Raw genomic sequence first — 20,539 nt, forward strand, 5'->3', positions numbered from 1 at the left:
TAGCACCGTCCGGAAGTTCATGCAGCAGAGAAGCGGGAAGCCCGGTGTGATGCAAGCGTGCGATCGGCTAGACAACGAGATGCACGAGATCCGCCGAAAGAAGATGCGCCAGCCGACGATTCATGAAAGCTTTGTGTGTCGTGAATTTCTCGCCATGCCATATGTTAGTGTGTGAACTCTGTTAGTGTGTGTATGTTCTCCGTTCGCTTAGCTTATACAACAGTCGTGCCTTTTACTTGCTGGAATAAATTTTGTCTAAAGATTAACTACAGATGGGTAACTTGAGAAAATAAGGCCGTTTTTACAAAATCTCGTTACTATGCCACTCTCGCTACTATGCCACTTTTGCTCGGTCCCAACGGGTGGCATAGTAACAAGCTTTGACTGTATATATATACATATACATACACATATATATATACATATACATACACATATATATATATATATACATATACATATATATATATGTATATGTGTATATATATATATATGTATATGTGTATATATATATATGTATATATGTATATATATATATGTATATATGTATATATATATATATATATATGTATATATGTATATATATATATATATATATGTATATATGTATATATATATATATATATATATGTATATATGTATATATATATATATATATATATATATATATGTATATATGTATATATATATATATATATATATATATATATATGTGTATATATGTATATATGTATATATATGTATGTATGTATATATATATATGTATATATGTATGTATATATGTATATATGTATATATATATATATGTATATAGATATGTATATATATATATATATATATATATATATATATATATATATATATATATATATATATATATATATATATATATATATATATATGTATATATATATATGTATGTATGTATATATGTATGTATATATATATATATATGTATATAGATGTATATATGTATATATATATGTATATATATATATATATATATATATATATATATATATATATATGTATATATATATATATATATATATATATATGTATATATATATATATGTATATATATATATGTATATATATGTATATATATATATGTATATATATGTTTATATATATGTATATATATATATATATATATATATATGTATATATATGTATATATGTATATATATATATATATATATGCATATATATATACATATATATATATATATATATATATATATATATATATGTATATATGTATATATATATATATATATGTATATATATATGTATATATATATATGTATATATGTATATATATATATATATATATATATATATATATATATATATATATATATATATATATATATATATATGTATATATGTACAGTGGGGAGAACAAGTATTTGATACACTGCCGATTTTGCAGGTTTTCCCACTTGCAAAGCACGTAGAGGTCTGTAATTTTTATCATAGGTACACTTCAACTGTGAAAGACGGAATCTAAAACAAAAATCCTGAAAATCAAATTGTATGATTTTTAAATAATTAATTTGCATTTTATTGCATGAAATAAGTATTTGATACATCAGAAAAACAGAACTTAATATTTTGTACAGAAACCTTTGTTTGCAATTACAGAGATCAGATGTTTCCTATAGTTCTTAACCAGGTTTGCACAGACTGCAGCAGGGATTTTGGCCCACTCCTCCATACAGATCTTCTCCAGATCCTTCAGGTTTCGGGGCTGTCGCTGGGTAACACAGACTTTCAGCTCCCTCCAAATAATATCTATAGGGTTCAGGTCTGGAGACTGGCAAGGCCACTCCAGGACCTTGGGATGCTTCTGACGGAGCCACTCCTTAGTTGCCCTGGCTGTGTGTTTCGGGTCGTTGTCATACTGGAAGACCCAGCCACGCCCCATCTTCAATGCTCTTGTTGAGGGAAGGAGGTTGTTGGCCAAGATCTCGCAATACATGGCCCCATCCATCCTTCCTTCAATACGGTGCAGTCGTCCTGTCCCCTTTGCAGAAAAGCATCCCCAAAGAATGATGTTTCCACCTCCATGCTTCACGGTTGGGATGGTGTTCTTGGGTTTGTACTCATCCTTCTTCTTCCTCCAAACACGGCGAGTGGAGTTTAAACCAAAAAGCTCTATTTTGGTCTCATCAGCCCACATGACCTTCACCCATTCCTTCTCTGGATCATCCAGATGGTCATTGGCAAACTTCAGACGGGCCTGGATATGTGCTGGCTTGAGCAGAGGGACCTTGCGTGCGCTGCAGGATTTTAATCCATGACGGCGTAGTATGTTACTTATGCTTTTCTTTGATACTGTGGTCCCAGCTCTCTTCAGGTCATTGACCAGGTCCTGCCATGTAGTTCTGGGCTGATCCCTCACCTTTCTCATGATCATTGAGGCTCCACGAGGTGAGATCTTGCATGGAGCCCCAGACCGAGGGAGATTGACTGTTATCTTGAACTTATTCCATTTTCTAATAATTGCGCCAACAGTTGTTGCCTTCTCACCAAGCTGCTTGCATATTGTACTGTAGCCCATCCCAGCCTTGTGCAAGTCTACAATTTTGTCCCTGATGTTCTTAGACAGCTCTCTGGTCTTGCCCATTGTGGAAAGGTTGGAGTCTGATTGATTGAATGTGGACAGCTGTCTGTTATGTCGATAACGAGTTCAAACAGGTGCAGTTCATACAGGTAATGAGTGGAGAATGGGAGGGCTTCTTAAAGACAAAACTAACAGGTCTGTGAGAGTCGGAATTCTTACTGGTTGGTCGGTGATCAAATACTTATTTCATGCAATAAAATGCAAATTAATTATTTAAAAATCATACAATGTGATTTTCAGGATTTTTGTTTTTGATTCCATCTTTCACAGTTGAAGTGTACCTATGATAAAAATTACAGACCTCTACGTGCTTTCTAACTGGGAAAAACTGCAAAATCGGCAGTGTATCAAATACTTGTTCTCCGCACTGTATATATATATATATATATACTTTTTCAGCACCCAACGCACCATTATGCACTGCCCAAATGTGCAAACATTCATAGGGACTGGTAGGGGACGTGTATTTCAAAGCATTTCTCGCTCTAGTTCTGAATGCTTTCTTCAGCACGAGATGATTATCATTTTGTTACACACACCACTTACTTTTACTTGCCTCACTTGGACTTGCTACCTACCTGCCTTACTCAATCAAGTCTATTCTGATATTCTTTCCACTGCCTTTAAAAGCAATCACATGTGCATACTTCCACATTATATTCTTTCATGCATACGTCTATCAGTTACTCTTTGAGTAAAGAATCATTGACTTATTTGTATTGGAGCTCAGTTCTTCTTTCAAGTGATTTCTCCAAGTTCAACTCACATAATCTACTGGAATATCCTTTTTCAGCAGTCTTTAATATCTTCAATATTACTGTATAATTATTGTGTAACCTTTTTTTCAATAATCTAAAAAAAAAAGCCTAATATTTTTAATTATCCTTTTTCACAATCAAGCTCATCCAGGCATAACATGAAACTGGCTTGATGATATACCCTGAAGAGTTTTTATTACAGATTGTATATCCTACGGGTCAGGCAGCACGTCGCTGCGTCAGGTCAGGTATGGGAGCATGTCGTATATCCCACAATAACGTGTAGAGATAACTGGAACTGCGCAATGTTGTTATTGGTAATGAAATTAGTAAAATTCATGTGTCATATTCTCCTTATCTTTCATCCAACATACTCCAAACTAACCCACTGACCTTACACAATATACGAAATAAATAAATTATTTTGGATTCAATCTTGCATCCATAAAACTGTTATATAATTTAGATCATTTTTGGATGGCATGACAAGGTGGAGGCCATTCAAATGTAAGGGTGCAGGGCTGGGGTTTGGGACAGGGGGTGTTTGAATTGCAGAAAGGAGTGTACGTGGAGAACAATGAGAAATCGTACCAAGGAAAACGAAGGAATGCCATGGAATTTATACAGAAAAGGAGAGTGGCGAAGAAGAACGAAATAGATGACAGACCGGTTTGACTGACGAGGGCTTTGTGTGCTATGCAGAGCCTACTTGCTGAATTTCTGAGCTCTCCTTTTCATACCAATAATAGCCACAGCCAGTCGGTGAACGAAGCATCAGCGCAGGTCCGCATGGACATAAACAGCACCATTTCACAACAATGGCAGCTTGCCAGCACGTTTTTCTGCATGCACACCTGCCTCCCTTTACCATCCATATGTCTGTCTTTCTCTTTCCTTCTTATGTCTGCAGATGGAATATTCCCTCCCTCCGTCTCATTGTCACCCACCTTCCCGTCTCCCACAACCAATGGCCCGATGCACGGCATAAGACCCCTCCCCTTCTCCTGCTGCCCGGGCTGGCGCGGCGCCCTCCTCTCCAGCTATATTTCCTTTTACCACAGCGCTCGTCAGAGTTTGGCTCTGAACAACAGGCTGGAGGTGAGCTGGCTAGGCCGAGCAGAGTTTGGGAAGCTTTTCCTTAAGGAACATCGAAATCGTTTTAGGCTAGATCTCAAAATGACTTTTACGATATCCAGCCAGTGAATCTGACACGTCTGGGACGGTTCTTTGACTCGTGCCATATTCCTGGAGAAACTTTGATCGACCTCTTGAAAAGGCAATAAATAAGAAGAGGAGTTTGAAGATTATCTCTTTTGGCTTTCTGTCGCTCTTTGAATTTTTTCCCATGCGAAGTTTTTTTTGGGTGGACATTTGAGACAGGACAAAGAATCCTCCTGAAGGTGAACTAAGATGGCAAATTCAGTTTCCTCCTGAATTTCTGCTGAACAAGTCAAGTGGGAATGCCGTTTTAAGTTGATGAGTCTCGAGCACAAATAATAATCGTAGACAGATCTCCAAAAACAGCATACCGCCGAGGATCGACGGAATGGCGGACCATCATTCAACAGCAGAAAGGCGAGAAGTAGGTGAAGACTCTTGCCCAATAGCTGATCAACTTCCAGGAGATGATTTACTGTCCCCTGTGGGTACCGAGACTGGAAAGGTTGTCTCCAGCTGGCAAAATGGCCCGGGGCCTCAGGCTGGTTCTCCACGCACCTCACCCAGCAACTCTCCACGACCTTCACCTCGAAGCTCACCAAGCCTCTTCCGCAAGCTCATCATGAACCGCAACATCCACCAACGACGCCGCTTTACCGTGGCACAAACCTGGTACTTTATTTAATTAATTATTTATTTCCTTATTTCGCTTTTACAACATAATGTCCTGTATCATTCAGCTTGAATATCTTTATCTTCTTTTTGTTATTCCCTTTGTCCATGCTTTCTTTCTTCTGTCAAATCTTTATTCGCTCTTTCTCAATGTCCTCCACAATCTTTGTGTCCCACCTTCATCATTCATTTTTGTAAAATTTTGGACACCAATGCAGTTTTGTGACTTCAGGTACATCATCATCATCATCATTATGTACCTTGCCCGATGCAGAGCGTGTGTGCTGCCGAAGCAGTTACTAGGCCACAGTCCTGGTCGAGTCTCTACTCCGACTCAGGAAGTCAGAGCAGGAATGTTGAATTTAGCCATGCTGCTGGTGATAGCTTACTACTCTTTGCGGAGGACACCGTGGCGTCTTTAATGTCCACTAACTAATGCCGGCAGACGGAACGCCCCGCTTAATGTGAGGGACACACGTTGATGAATCACCCTGCCTGTGAAACACCAGGATGACAGTTTATATCTGGTTTCAGGATTTAAACCCGGGCCGGACATCTAAACAACAGCTTTCCAAGAGCAGAGAACTGGAAATTGCCATAAAACTTGATAAATCATGACATTTAGATTTTTTAATTTTCTTTTTTTACATGCAGTCTGATCATTGTCAAACTGAAGCTGGCGAATTAAAATGTCGAAAACTTTACAAAATCACTGCACTATCTTAGATTCATCCTTTTGGAGAGAGGCGAAGAGTTGTGTGCAAATGAGGATAAAGACCATTAGAGGGATTTGTGAATGGGTGAAGAGAGTGAAACGGCTGGATTTTGAATGAAATGTAAAGTGCTCGTTTCTTGCTGAGCAACCACTACAGGAAAATGAGAGAAATGTTTGTTTGTGGACGAACAAAAAAAAAGGCTGGGATGTTTCGAATATTTCGTTTTATTGAACTTTTTGAACACTCCTGTAACATAAGTAACTTCAAACATACATTTCAACTTCAGTCTAAGAGGAGTCTTGTGCAGAAATTATGTTGACACGATGTTGTTGTTGACGTAAGTAGTGACTGTGTTGTGAAAGAGGTGATTATTATGACAAAGCAGTGCAAGTTTTGAATGAGAACCTGTGGAATGTTTAATTGCATTTTTAAGATGTAGATTTGGGAATGCCAGGAAGGTGGTGGGCGGTTCATGAGTTGTGTAATTTTTGGTGCAGTTCCTCGCGTGATCACTCTACCTGCCGAATAGAGTCATTGGAAAACAAACAAAGGTGCACATAACCTCCCTGTTCCCACGAGGCTCGTTTTAGACATTTATAAGATCTATAAGGATGTGGAATCTTGAACTGCATCTGAAACTCTTGTTTATCATTCGCATTCGAAATGACGTCTCTTAAAACCAAAGATCAAATCGCATATACCTGTACAATTTGTATTTGTGCATTGTATGCTAATGTCCTTATAATTCATTTCACAGGACATTGATGTCCGCTGAACTCTTTGTCCTGCATATGTTGTATTGTATGTACAAACTCTTCCACGATCCTGAGATCAGTAGAATTGGTTAAAAAAAAAAAAACAATTGTTAGAACACGTTCCGGTTACATTTGTTTCGTTATCGGATTTGTTTTTTTATTGCATTTTCTGAAGGTTTTTCTGTTCAAACAGTGTTGTATTGGGCAGTGCCACTAATGGAACAACTGGCTGCATGTCCGCCGGACGGTGCAGATGTAGCACACTTGCCTCTGAGCGGTCTAGTCTGGGTTTGATTTCCTACCCGACTATAAACCGTTCGACTGGTGTTCCACAGGCAAGGGTCTCCTAGACGAGACGAGGTCGATATTCGGACAGACAAGAAGTAGGGGTCTCCTATACTGTGGTATCATTACCTGCTGGACATGAAATACCAAATACTGAGAAGAGTAGGTGAAGTATCGCGAGTACCCTGACAAAATTCCGAATTTCTGCTGTGACGCACACAGCCATGACACGATAATGATGCAATTACCGGGCAGATTCGTAATTGAATATCTTTCCAATATAGACTTACTCACACCTTTAGGCTGTTATCACAGAAAAATATTGTCAAGTAATTGGGGAGGCGAGGAGTTGAGCCTGTCCACGTGATGTGGAAGGCCAATCACATCTGAAGAGGAGTGGGTTTAAAGAAACTGTTCTTTGAGGTGGAAACTATATTTCCGAGGTGAAAATCAATTTGTCGCTTGGGGTGCAAGACTCGTGCCACGATGCTGATTATTTTTACAAAATGAACTGTTATTTATCAAATGAGTGGAGCAAGGAAGCGCGCTATAAAGAGTAACATTAGTCCTCATTCTTAACACTTAACTTGATGTGGAATTAGCTGTATGTGGGATACAAGCTCTCTCAACTAGTCCAGCCAGAGGGGGTCTTAGCCACATCAGTGAATCGTGTGGTAGCTGAAGCCACAGCTGGATGTAAAACTGGATGGTTCTTTTATGTTTTCACTGCATAAAGTATGGTGCAAGCAGTGTCACATGACGGATGGGCGAGCAACAGAGAAATTAATCGACAATACCAATTAGTTTTAAAAAATAGATTTGAACTTCCTTGCATTTCACACACAACATTATATAGAGTAAATAATACTTCTCCAAGAAATAAATATATATATATATATTTATATATATATATATATATATATATATATATACACAAATATAAATATCTATATATATATATATATATATATATATATATATATATATATATATATATATATATATATATATATATATCTATATATGCATATGAAAGCAGCAAGCAAACAACAACCACAACAGCAGCAACTACTACTAAATGTTATAAAAGATCCTTTTCTCGTGTGTTTCACTTCATTTAACATCCTCATTGAGATTCATCGAGGGATGTGCATTTTGTTTGTGAAGTACAACATGCTGTCCTTTCATTAAACCCATCAGCGAAGTTACGGGTCGGCATGGCTAGAATTTAACGAAATACAAGTCAGACCTATAATTCACTCATCCAAAATTATGCCGACAAAACAATAAATGTGCATTTACAAAAAAAATCACATACATTTTTAACTTAACTATTATAGCATCATTTCAATGTCAGATATGGTGATTATTAAACCACTGTAATAATCCTATTATCGTAAACATGTCATCATCACACTAATAAATTGTAAAATAAAATAAACACGAAAATTGCCATTTTGTAGCAATAATGGGAATTTTTTTATTTTCGTATTATGTGCCAGACACAGTAATAAAGTGGATTTCCAATTTTGTCTCTAAATCAGTCAATGCAAAGATAAACTACAAGGGCACTCTGTGGAGCGCATGCATCTGCCAGGCTGATTAGTTCTCGTTTTGTATCCTACCTTTGGGCTGGATCTGGTCTTGGACCTAAACTAAAATGTAATTGGCTTGTTCTTGTCACCGAACCAACTCATCCACCAAGTTTCGTCCGAATCTGTCCACAACTCTTTGAGATATAGTGCTTTTTGTAAAAATCGTTTGACCTCTATCACTCAATGGTGAAGAATCACTTTAATAATTGTAGTATCCGGATTCAGATCCGGATCTTCACCAAAATTGAATCGATTTGTCCTTGTTACATACCTAACCTGTCCACACAAAGTTTTGTCCGAACTCATCCCAAATTGTTTGAGATATCCTGCTCACAGACAGACTTCTTATTCTTCCTCTTTCGGCTTGCTCCCGTTAGGGGTCGCCACAGCGGACCAACCGTCTCCATTTCGCTCTATCCTCCACATCTTCCATTGACACTCCAACCACCCGCATGTCCGCCCTCACCGGATCCATGAACCTCTTCTTTGGCCTTCCTCTTCTCCTCCTGCCTGGCGGCTCCATCTTCAGCATCCTTCTCCCGATATACTCCGCTTCCCTCCTGTGCACATGTCCAAACCATCTCAATCTCGCCTCTCTCACTTTGTCTCCAAACCGTCCTACCTGCGCTGTCCCTCTAATATACTCATTTCTTATCCTATCCATCCTCATCACTCCCAACGAGAATCGCAGCATCTTTAACTCTGCCACCTCCAGCTCCGCTTCTTGTCTTTTTATTAGTGCCACCGCCTCCAAACCATACAACATAGCTGGTCTCACTGCCGTCTTATATACTTTCCCCTTCACTCTTGCAGCTACCCTTCTGTCACAAATCACTCCTGCAACTCTTCTCCACCCACTCCATCCTGCCTGCACTCTCATTTTCACTTCTCTCCCACACTCTCCATTACTTTGGACAGTTGATCCCAAGTATTTAAACCAATCCACCTTCCCCACCTCAACTCCTTACAACCACACCATACCACCACCCTCCCTCTCATTTACGCACATGTACTCCGTCTTACTCCGACTGACTATCATTCCCCTTCTCTCCAGTGCGTACCTCCACCGCTCGAGGCTCTCCTCAGCCTGCTGACTACTCTCCCTCCAGATCATGATGTCATCCGCGAACATCATAGTCCATGGGACTCCAGTCTGATCTCGTCCGTCAACCTGTCCATCACCATTGCAAACAGGAAAGGGCTCAGAGTCGATCCTTGGTGCAATCCCACTTTAACCTTAAACCGGTCCGTCATTCCTACCGCACACCTCACCGCTGGCACACTGTCCTCATACATATCCTGCACGATCCTCACATACTTCTCCACCACTCCCGACTTCCTCATACAATGCCACAACTCCTCTCTTGGCACCCTATCATAAGCTTTCTCTAAATCCACAAACACACAATGTAACTCCTTCTGGCCTTCCCTATACTTCTCCATCAACATTCTTAAAGCAAACATTGCATCAGTGGTGCTCTTTCCTGGCATAAACCCATATTGCTGCTCACAAATCATCACCTCTCCTCTCAACCTAGCTTCCACTACTCTTTCCCACAACTTCATGGTGTGGCTTAACAACTTTATCCCTCTGTAATTTCCACAGCTCTGCACATCACCCTTATTCTTGAAAATCGGAACCAGTACACTAAATCTCCACTCCTCCGGCATCCTCTCACTTTCCAAGACTTTATTAAACAATCTGGTTAACAACCCCACTGCCATCTCTCCTAAGCACTTCCATGCCTCCACTGGTATACCATCTGGGCCAACCGCCTTTCCACTTTTCATCTTCTTCATAGCAGTCCTCACTTCATCCTTACTGATCCACCACACTTCCAGATTCACTATCTCCACCTCTTCCAACCTTCTCTCTCTCTCATTTTCTTCATTCATCAGCTCCTCAAAGTACTCCATCCACCTTCTCAACAAACTCTCCTCGCTCGTCAGCACATTCCCATTTGCGTCCTTTATCACCCTAACCTGCAGCACATCCTTCCCAGCTCGGTCCCTCTGTCTTGCCAATCGGTATAAATCCTTTTCCCCTTCTTTTGTGTCCAACTTCTCATACAGTTCGCCATATGCCTTTTCCTTGGCCTTTGCCACCTCTCTTTTTGCCTTTCGCCGCCACTCCTTGTACTCCTGCCAACTTTCTTCATCTCTCTGACTATCCCACTTCTTTTTCGCCAACCCCTTCTTCCTTATACTTTCCTGTACTTCCTCATTCCACCACCAAGTCTCCTTATCTTCCTTCCTCTGTCCAGATGTCACACCAAGTACCTTCCTAGCTATCTCCCTCACAACATCTGCTGTCGTTGCCCAATCATCCCACCCATCTTTACCACCATCCAACGCCTGTCTCACCTCCTCCCTAAATTTCACGCAACAGTCTTCCTCCTTCAGCTTCCACCATCTGGTCCTTGGTTCAGCCCTCACTCTCTTCCTCAACCTCACCTCTAAAGTCATCCTACAGACCACCAATCGATGCTGTCGAGCTACACTCTCCCCTGCCACCACCTTACAGTCACTAATCTCTTTCAGGTTGCATCTCCTACTTAAGATGTAATCCACCTGTGTGCACTTTCCTCCACTCTTCTATGTCACCCTGTGTTCTTCCTTCTTCCTGAAATACGTATTTACCACTGCCATTTCCATTCTTTTTGCAAACTCTACCACCATTTGCCCTTCCACATTTCTCTTGTTGAGACCGTACCTACCCATCACCTCCTCATCCTCTTTATTCCCTTCCCCAACATGCCCATTGAAATCTGCTCCAATCACCACTCTTTCATCCTTGGATACACTCTCCACCACTTCATCTAACTCACTCCAGAAATCTTCTTTATATTCCATCTCACACCCCATATGTGGTGCATATGCACTGATGACATTCATCATCACCCCTTCAATTTCCAACTTCACACTCATCACTCCGTCAGACACTCTCCTCACCTCCAATACCCTCTTGACATCATCTTCCTTCGGGATTACCCCGACACCATTTCTCCTCCCATCCACACCATGGTAGAACAGTTTGAAACCACCTCCAATGCTCCTCGCCTTACTCCCCATCCACTTGCTCTCTTGTACACACAGTATGTCCACCTTTCTTCTCTCCATCATATCAGCCAACTCTCGCCCTTTGCCAGTCATCGTCCCAACATTCAGAGTTCCAACTCTCACCTCCACACTTCTACCCTTCCCCCTCTCCCACTGCCTCCGGACTCGCCTTCCCCGTCTCCTTCTCCTCCTTCGCCCAGCAGTAGCACAATTTCCACTGGTACCCTGCTGACCACCGGTACCGGTGGCGGTCGTTGGTAACCCGGGCCTCGACCGATCCGGTATGGAAATTCGTTTTGTTGTCCGCATGTTGTCCGCATCCTGCTCACAGACAGACAAATGGCGAAAACATCTCTGTCCACCTTTGGTGGCGGAGATAATAATGATGTTGAAGCTTTTCTTTTTCATCCCGGTATAGTATTAGACGTGGTGCAAACATGGAAAATGTTTGGCAAAGCCCTTGTTCAATTGGTCAACAATCCTTGTCCAGTTGGTCATCAGGCTCTTTCAATCATACATGTAGTGAGAAAAATCAAACTGTAAAGGGCCGTGTTGAAAAGCAGCACCTGGTCCAGAATTTGTTGATTTGGTTTTGTGCTTCACAAATCTGAAAGTGAAACAACACAACATCGTGCAGAATTATTTAATGTTTTTAATGCCTGAAAAATGTATATAAAGCGATAAAAAACAACAACATGTGAATCAGTGATGAGTTTGCAGCAACTGCTCCACCCAATGTTTCATGAAGGTTTTTGGGAACATGCAATGATGGCGAGTGCTGTTCGGGAGATGTTGATGATTTGGGATTCAGGAGAGAATGCACTATTCTATATGTACACTAACATTGTGCATCATTACACAGGGCTGTATCACTCTTCAGAAGGTCCTTGCGCTATCCAAAATGGACTTTTGATTTGCAATGTGATTACAAATACTCCATAAGTGCTTTCAAACATAATCTAAATTTTGTCATGTGCACAATATATTTCAGAACTGAAAAAGTTTTGAAGTAGCCTTGCGTGTTTATCAGTAGACCAATTTAGATGACGTCACATTACCTACAATCAACACTTCGAGTCTGCCATTGCTGAGGGCAAGCAATAGATGGAGTAGAGGACTTTGCGATACACACAACTGCTTCTAAAGGCAGTGCACGGTCTAATAAGTTGCAGAAAGTTCTGATTAAGTATGTTGATATACTCGAGCTGATTGATAAAACCAGATATTCATATATATATATATATATATATATATATATATATATATATATATATATATATATATATATATATATATATATATATATATATATATATATATATATATATATATATATCACTTGGTTGGGGGCAATGGTACCCATGAAGAGTCGGAGGAATACGGGTCATCGGACATGAACTCATGGCCTGAAGTTACTCACCACAAAATAGTAAACTAACTATCTCGTTATAAGCAGAGTATTTATACATGGGAGGAAATGGATGTCGTGGCATGTTTGGCTTCGTATAATCACGTCACATCTGGTTGGGTGAGAGATATCGGGAGCATCAAGCGTGACGGCCTGTGTCTAATGCCATCCGAAGTCTAATTTGGTTTTATCACTGGACCATATGAACATGATGAATACTGATCATGTTGATGCACATCAAGTAATTATTCCATGCAATGTTGCGATTTCATGGTATATTTCTTATCATAATAGTAATGCAGCCAGATTTTTAAATGCAAACGACACTTCAATGAATAGTATGTGCTTTCCTAAAATTAGATTTGTGATATAAGGAACTTTTTTCCTCAAATCAACATACAATTAATTTAATTTGGTTCTCTGTAAGTTGGAAAGCCACTGATATCGTCTTTTCTCCGACAGCTCTCGCTTTGTCCTCCTGATTTGTGATTTATGGTTGGGATTGAATGATGGTATTTCTTGTTTCTGTATGATCTGATTTTTAAAAAGTTTTGGCCCAGGTCTTTCACAAAGTTGCAGGCCAGGCCTGACGTTTCGACTAAGGCTATGGCAGGAATTTGGATTTTGGCCATGGTGCTGGCAATAGCTCGTCTACTCTTCACGAAGGACACCATGGAATCTTTAACATCCACCAACTAGTGTCGGGAGACAGGACACCATATAATATATATATATATATATATATATATATATATATATATATATATATATATATATATATATATATATATATATATATATATATATATATATATATATATATATAGATGAACCCCAATAACATACACCTCTTCTGAGGTCAGCTTGCTGGAGGTATATTGGTCCAAGCTCAGGATGGGCATATGGAAGAGGGGTGAGTGGAGCAAGACTATAAGAGAGTCAGTGGAGAACTTAAAAAAAGAACAACCATAAAACTGTCTCTGCTGCGTGAGACTCAGGCCCTGGAATGTGGGTAGCGTCCTGCCAAAAATATGCCAATAACTTGAAGAACCTTGGACACAAGCACCACCAGAGGAACAGGTTTGGAGGCAGCTGCACCAGTCCAGAGTCGATTTGGAATCTGTAAAGCATTTTGCATTTTGGATGAAGCGTTTGCACACCGAAATGAGCTGCGGACAGCTCAGAATGGTCTTCTCTCAGCTTATAATACCGAGGTGACATCCAGCTTGTAAATATGCTTATACGTATGGTCGCTATGACTGATCCTTATGGAGGGTCAGGATGACAGTACAAGACTTCTTTGTCTTGAAAAACATGTTCCAGTTTGCTGACGAGTGATTTTTTTTTTCTTCCTGCAAATCTGCAAACAGGGATGTCACCACAGCCTGCCTCTTGTACACTGTGCAAAACTGTACAGACAGTTTTCCAAAGAACAGGAAGGTCATTGATGTAGATTCAAAACAAAATTTGTCCTTGCATGTTGCCTTGTGAAATGCAAGCCTCAAGTGGTAGAGTACAAGACAGAATACCAGGCAGACCAGAGGCACCTGTTGTTTGTGCTCACGAAGAAAACTGGATAACCATTCCAGGAGGGGCAACATTTATTTCCTTATTTAATGTTTTCGGAAAGATTAAGCCGTGATCTTGGCGGTCCACATTGGCTGCCAAGTCCAGGCTGATACTCCCATAAGGAAACCTCTCTCTCACACTATCATGCTCTAACACTCGTACGGCTTGCAAGTTATCTAACCACAACCAAAATTTTAAAATATTTTAGGTTTACCTGCCTGGTAGATAATTATCATTGACCTTGTATTATCCAGACCTTATTATATTATCCATTGACCTTGTATAGTGTATCCACAGAGCCGCAATCATTTTGTATGTGCACAGCTGTGCGTCGGCAACGTTAAACGCCACAACCTGGCACAGTTACCTCATTACAGTGTCCGACCACACCTGTTAGTCGGAAAACTCCATCTTCATCCGAGACTCGGTGAAGGTTTATCCCGTGTAAACATCATTAAGTTATGCCATTTAAAAGTTCAAGCAAGGATCTCTATCTGTTGTTCCAACTGCAGAGAGTGTGTGGATTGCCTTTTCCATGCGACATCAATATAACGCGTGAGCAAAATGAGGCAAACAGAAACAATTGCAGCCAGTCCGAAATATATTGACATTTTCAAGTAATTAGATTGCGAGCAGTGAGGGTGGAACAGAGTTGGATGGGATGCTGCGTCGCCTGTTTACCATTAATTAATATTTATTTTGAATCCCGGGACAAACTTGCTACTAAAATGGTTCCTCCAGGTCACGTTAACCGCCTTACAAGTAACTCATGGCGATGATTTATTTTACTGTTCTCACATAGACATCTTATTTTGTTGTAAATGCATTAATGTGGGGCATGGTGAACTGCCTGAAGCCTGTACTAGGTTGTTTTGTTAAAAACATACTTAATGGACACCACGATGTTTGGCCTAATGCATTGTCATGGTCAAATATTGATAATCATCCAGTGATGTTTTGTGCGTACGTCTACTGCCTTTGTGGCTGTCATTTTATCACCGCTTGTGACGCACTGTTGCCATTTGAAATAAAGATCTCTCCGCTATTGTTCTATCCCTGCCGATGAATCGGGATTACTGTATGTGCAAGCCATTAGCCACTTTTCTCATCAAAAAACAGCCACTTTCTCTTCCCAAGATGCTTCACCCATAGATGGTCCGCAATCGGTTGGTTGCTCTGGGTTTTCACATACCAGGCTTTATTCTTCAGCTCTGGCAATGCACAACGCGTGCAGTGAACACTCAGGGTGACAGATGGCTTGCACGAAGACTGGCCTGTGCCTAATTGCTCGGTGTCTCTCACAGCTAGCTTCATGGTGTCAAAAACAGCGTTATAAAGTTGGAATTAACCACTTTATGCCACTCTCCCTGGCTCCCTAATTAGTTGGCTAATTGATACTCAGGCAGTTGTTGTGCAGCACTTTCACAGGAGCTTGCATGTTGCATCAGGCTAACCTTGCGAAGTTCACGAAACAAGCAAGTCACAGGTGGAGCGGTTAGTTCGGTACTCCGAAAAGTAACACTCTTGCAAAGGACAATATTCTGTTGGATTTAATTATCTTTAATTCCAACTTTCTACTGCTGTTTGCTATAATTTCGAGACAATATGAAGGAGTTTTTAACCCCTTGCTTGAATCATAAATTTGTGTGACTTTGTGAACGAGCAATCATTGACCTACTTTATGCTCCTTCGTTGAAATGCACTGACAGTGAATTTCAAAAGAGGAGGCCAATCTCGATTGGACCATTCGGCCCATCAAGCCCATGCAGTGGTTGTTGTCCATGCTCTATCCTTTTTAAGTGTTCTTCTTCTTTGTTCGGACGCCACACAAGGCTGCAGGGTAGCATCATTGACTGAGGGCACGGCTGTGCCACTGATGCAATGCCCTCTGCTCGTTAGGGGAGGAATTTGGAATTTGTTCACGGTGCCGGCGAAAGATCGCCGACTCTTCACGAAGGACACTGTGGGATCTTTAAAGTCCACCAACGAATGCTGGCAGAAGGAATGCCCGTTTCACGTCCATCCGAGGGACGGCACACACATTGCTGAATCACCCTGCCGGTGTAACATTAGGATGACAGTTTATAGCTGATCAGGATTCGAGCTTAAGCATTCGATCAGTGTCCATAGGGTTTGACCCCCCAAAATAGGTATATTTCCTCTCTTCTCCGAAACTACACACACAATTTCGATGAAACTTGACCACAACCTTCATTACCCATGATGTACCAAAGTATGTTGACTGCATCAAAATCTGCACTCAATAAGAGGGTCGACAGGGGTTTTTTTGACCCCCCCCCCCAAAAAATAGGTATTTGCTCTCTTCTCCAGAACTACAAACACAGTATTGATGAAACTTCACCACAACCTTCATCACCCATGATGTACCAAAGTATTCTTGTGAATTCGCGCCCCGCCGGCGTGCGAACGACCGCTTTTAACCAATAGCGGCCGCTTCGCCCACCAAATGTGCAATTCAGTCGTGACCCTCTTGGAACAACGCCGGGAGCTAGTCACGGGTGGAGGTTTAACCTCACCACAACTCAGTCCGCATTCTACCCGCGCGAAATAGGGTCCGATCGCCGAATGGTCGATTTACCTAAGTACCCGCGCGGATAGCATACCGAGGAGTTATACCACGCCACAGGTCGACTCCGGAACGAACCGCTTAAGCGGCTCGTTCCGTGCTTCAGGGATAACCGAGCGGAGTTATCGTCGACCTTGACGGTTCAGATTATTTACCGGGCATTTTAAACCCACGACCAATCCCTTACATAATGCAAAATGGAGATTCAATTAAAGGAAAAGATGAAGCAAAACGGGGAACAATCGGACAAGCACATTTATTCATGGAAGCACGGAAGGCACGTATATTACAGTAAAACAAAGGAACAAAAGCAATACACGTATACGTTTATGCAAAGAAAAACACAGGCAAAAAGAACCAACGCAGATCTACAACCGAATAAGGCAATTCACACGGCAACACTTAAAACAGTTCTACTTCTCAAGACCCACAGATATTTACACAAAACCCCAAAAGAAAAGGAAGTCGCGACTTCCCTGAGCGCGAGCGCGTCGTCCAGCCCTTGGCGACCGCAACTCCGAGTCCCTCCGGCGTGGTCCACTGGGCTCGTGCTTCGCGCCTGCACGTGTCGTCCGCCCGACAGCTCGGACGGGGTTTTTGGGGAAATGGGCCGGGTTTTCGCCGCTATCTCGGTGCGGACGGGGGGGGGGGAGGAATGGCAGGCGCTCCGTCCCACTAGCGGGATCTCGGGACTGCGCCGACTCCGATCGACCCTCCGACCAGAAACAATCACCAGGGACCAGGTTCGATGACCCGTGGCAATTCGACGACCTGCGCCAATTCGACGACCTTCACCCGACCACGACCAGACCCGAACGAACGAACAGAACCTCAACCTCTTCCTCCAAACGAACGAACCATAAGCAGGGACTCTCCAACAACTCTCGACAATTCTCATTCAGGGACAAGGGGCCAGGGACTCTCCACGCCCACCCTTTTGTAGGGTCGGGCTCCGCCCTTCGCTCCACCCTGCGCCCTGCCCCGTTCTTGGCTCCTCCTTCCTTCGAGATGCTTCCAGAAAATACCTCAAGGGGGTTGTTCCTCTCCCCCGGCTGCGTCACACCGCCCATCCGCCATTCGCGAGAGGACGCGCCATCCCCTCCACCTTTCTCACCAAGCGCGGGGTAAAATGGCGGGAAAACCCCGCAGGCGTTGTTGGTTTTCTTCTCCACGCGCCATACGACGAGGGAAGGAAGATTCGGGCGGTAGATATTTGCGCGGCGTTTTGGGTGGGAGATATTCAAGCGGGAGTTTTGGGCGGGAGATGCCCCTTTGCACCCTTGTTGCTGCTGCCACTCCGCTCCTTTCATACGTCCCGCGGAGATCGTGACCGCACGGTGCTCGTTGAATGGCGAGTGGCGAAGATGGTGGTAGCGTAGTTGTGGAAGGTAGCGTCGTGGTGTGAATGGCGTGATTGTTGGCGTCGTGTAGTGAATGGCGTGATCGTTGAGATGTTGGTTGTGGCGATGTTCATTGTTGTTCTTGCACCAAAATAACGACAGCAAAAGAAAAACGGCTAACTGAAGAATCGTAGCCCGAATGGATCACATATATTCCCTCCATACAAAGGGTTTGGGCTAACTACACATGGACTTACCGATATATCTCACCTGAGGACCCTTTATGGTGTATTGCGAATTTCCACAACCATAACAGTACGTTCATGCTATTTGGGGGATAGGTTTGGTGTGTAGCAGTTTTAATCTGCACTCTGGCAATGCTGTCTTTAATGGACACTGTCATTATATCTAATTTAATGGACACTAATGGACACTCTCCTTTGCATTTCCTCCGATTTAAAAAATCGGGGTCAAAGTGTATTTATGGGGGTGGGGGGGGGGTTGCCCCCCAAATAGGTATTTGTTATAACATTGGTTCATTGGTACATTTTGCTGATTCCATCCCACGTTGACTTCCTCCTCAGTATCATTATTCTACCAGGTGAGCACCAAGAGGTATTGCCCATATTTATTATTTTTTTTTTTAATCACAGCAGACTTCGTTTTTGAAAATAAAATTACAAATTGACATTTTAAACAATGTTGAGGTCAGAAGGTAAACAAAGTATTCTTTAACCCTTTTGTTGGAGTGCTTGCTTGAGTGCTTAAGCCACTTGGTGAGTATACAAGCTGCTTGGTTTGAACCACACCTGTTTTAAATTTCATCTGTATGTTCTGATATGACAAACTATAGATCTGCCGAATATTTTGGCCATTTGAAACAGAAGTATTTCCGACTCTGCAAAGCGGTTGTGAATTTTTTACCTCCCAACTCTGCAAGGCTCCTTCGTTCACCGCTGTTACATCTGGGCGCATGGCGTAGAAACAGCCTCGAGGCTCTGAAAACGGCATAAAACATTAAAAAGAAGAAGAAAAATCCCTCCTTCTCCATATTAAGCGAAGCGATGGGCATTGTGTTGAGAGACCTGCGATGCGGCCCCATGATGTTCACATATGTCTCTTTACGACACAGCAGTGCCAAGTGAACGATGTTGGAAGGTGAAGTGAATGACGAGGTATTACATACGCCATTCAGGCACATGTGCCACCCTGTGCTACATTGGTGTTAATTCACCGGCAAAAAATAACAATAAATGTGTGTGTGTGTGTGTGTGTGTGTGTGCATGTGTGTGTGTTTGTGTGTGTGTGTTTGTGTGTGTGTGTGTGTGTGTGTGTGTGTGTGTGTGTGTGTGTGTGTGTGTGTGTGTGTGTGTGTGTGTGTGTGTGTGTGTGTGTGTGTGTGTGTGTGTGTGTGTGTGTGTGTGTGTGTGTGTGTGTTCAACCACCTGCACTACCCTGCACTATGGTACACAGCTCACTCTACAGGCACTGTCACTGCTAAACACAACAAAAATACATCCTATTCTCCTTTGTAATATCTGGTCAATGGATAAAAGTACAAAGTGTGGACCCTGCAGTGCTGTGTGCGGTCAGTCGTGTGGTGTGCTTTTTTTTTTTACACGACATCGCATTGTTTCCCCTTTTTGTGCAATCTGCTTTCATATCAGATGATATTTCATTACATTAGGAGGTTGGACCAATGTTATCTTCGATATAAAAGTGAATGAGACGTTGTTTGTTTTGTTTGGGGTGGGAGGAGGTTGGGGAAGGGTGGGAGGAAGGACTAGGCATTACCGGGCAACACTGGGCAGCTTTGCTAATATATGTAACCATTTTGCGAGCATCTCCAGGTGTTTATAAGCATTGCTAAGTACCCAGCGATTCGTAGCTATGATGAACAGGCATTCGATAATAATATGAGCGAGGAAAGTGAAAAATAAAACTCTATCATTAAGAAATCGCTGCTGCTTGTTCCAAGTCAAGGCATGTTTGAGCAGGCCAAAAAAC

General features: G+C 41.8%; 1 protein-coding gene across 15 annotated transcripts in view; it reads left to right on the forward strand.

Annotated features, from left to right (window-relative positions):
- Nucleotides 1-20,539, forward strand: part of LOC147032852 (3',5'-cyclic-AMP phosphodiesterase 4C-like) — a 638,164-nt gene that overhangs the window by 366,455 nt on the left and 251,170 nt on the right. For 2 of the 15 annotated variants that reach the window (XM_085870783.1, XM_085870774.1), the window contains exon 1: nucleotides 4,448-5,217. The exons of 11 other annotated variants lie outside the window; for them this stretch is intronic. In XM_085870783.1, the coding sequence (XP_085726909.1) occupies nucleotides 4,934-5,217 (284 nt within the window). In that variant the 5' untranslated portion in view covers nucleotides 4,448-4,933. Of the gene's footprint in view, nucleotides 1-4,445; nucleotides 5,218-20,539 lie in introns of those variants that run through there. 2 more of the 15 variants (XM_085870772.1, XM_085870776.1) reach the window with 2 other exon arrangements.

This window comes from Eptatretus burgeri, chromosome 2 (assembly GCF_056783735.1).
Source record: "Eptatretus burgeri isolate ZD-2024b chromosome 2, Ebu_testis_v1, whole genome shotgun sequence".
NCBI lineage: Eukaryota > Metazoa > Chordata > Myxini > Myxiniformes > Myxinidae > Eptatretus > Eptatretus burgeri.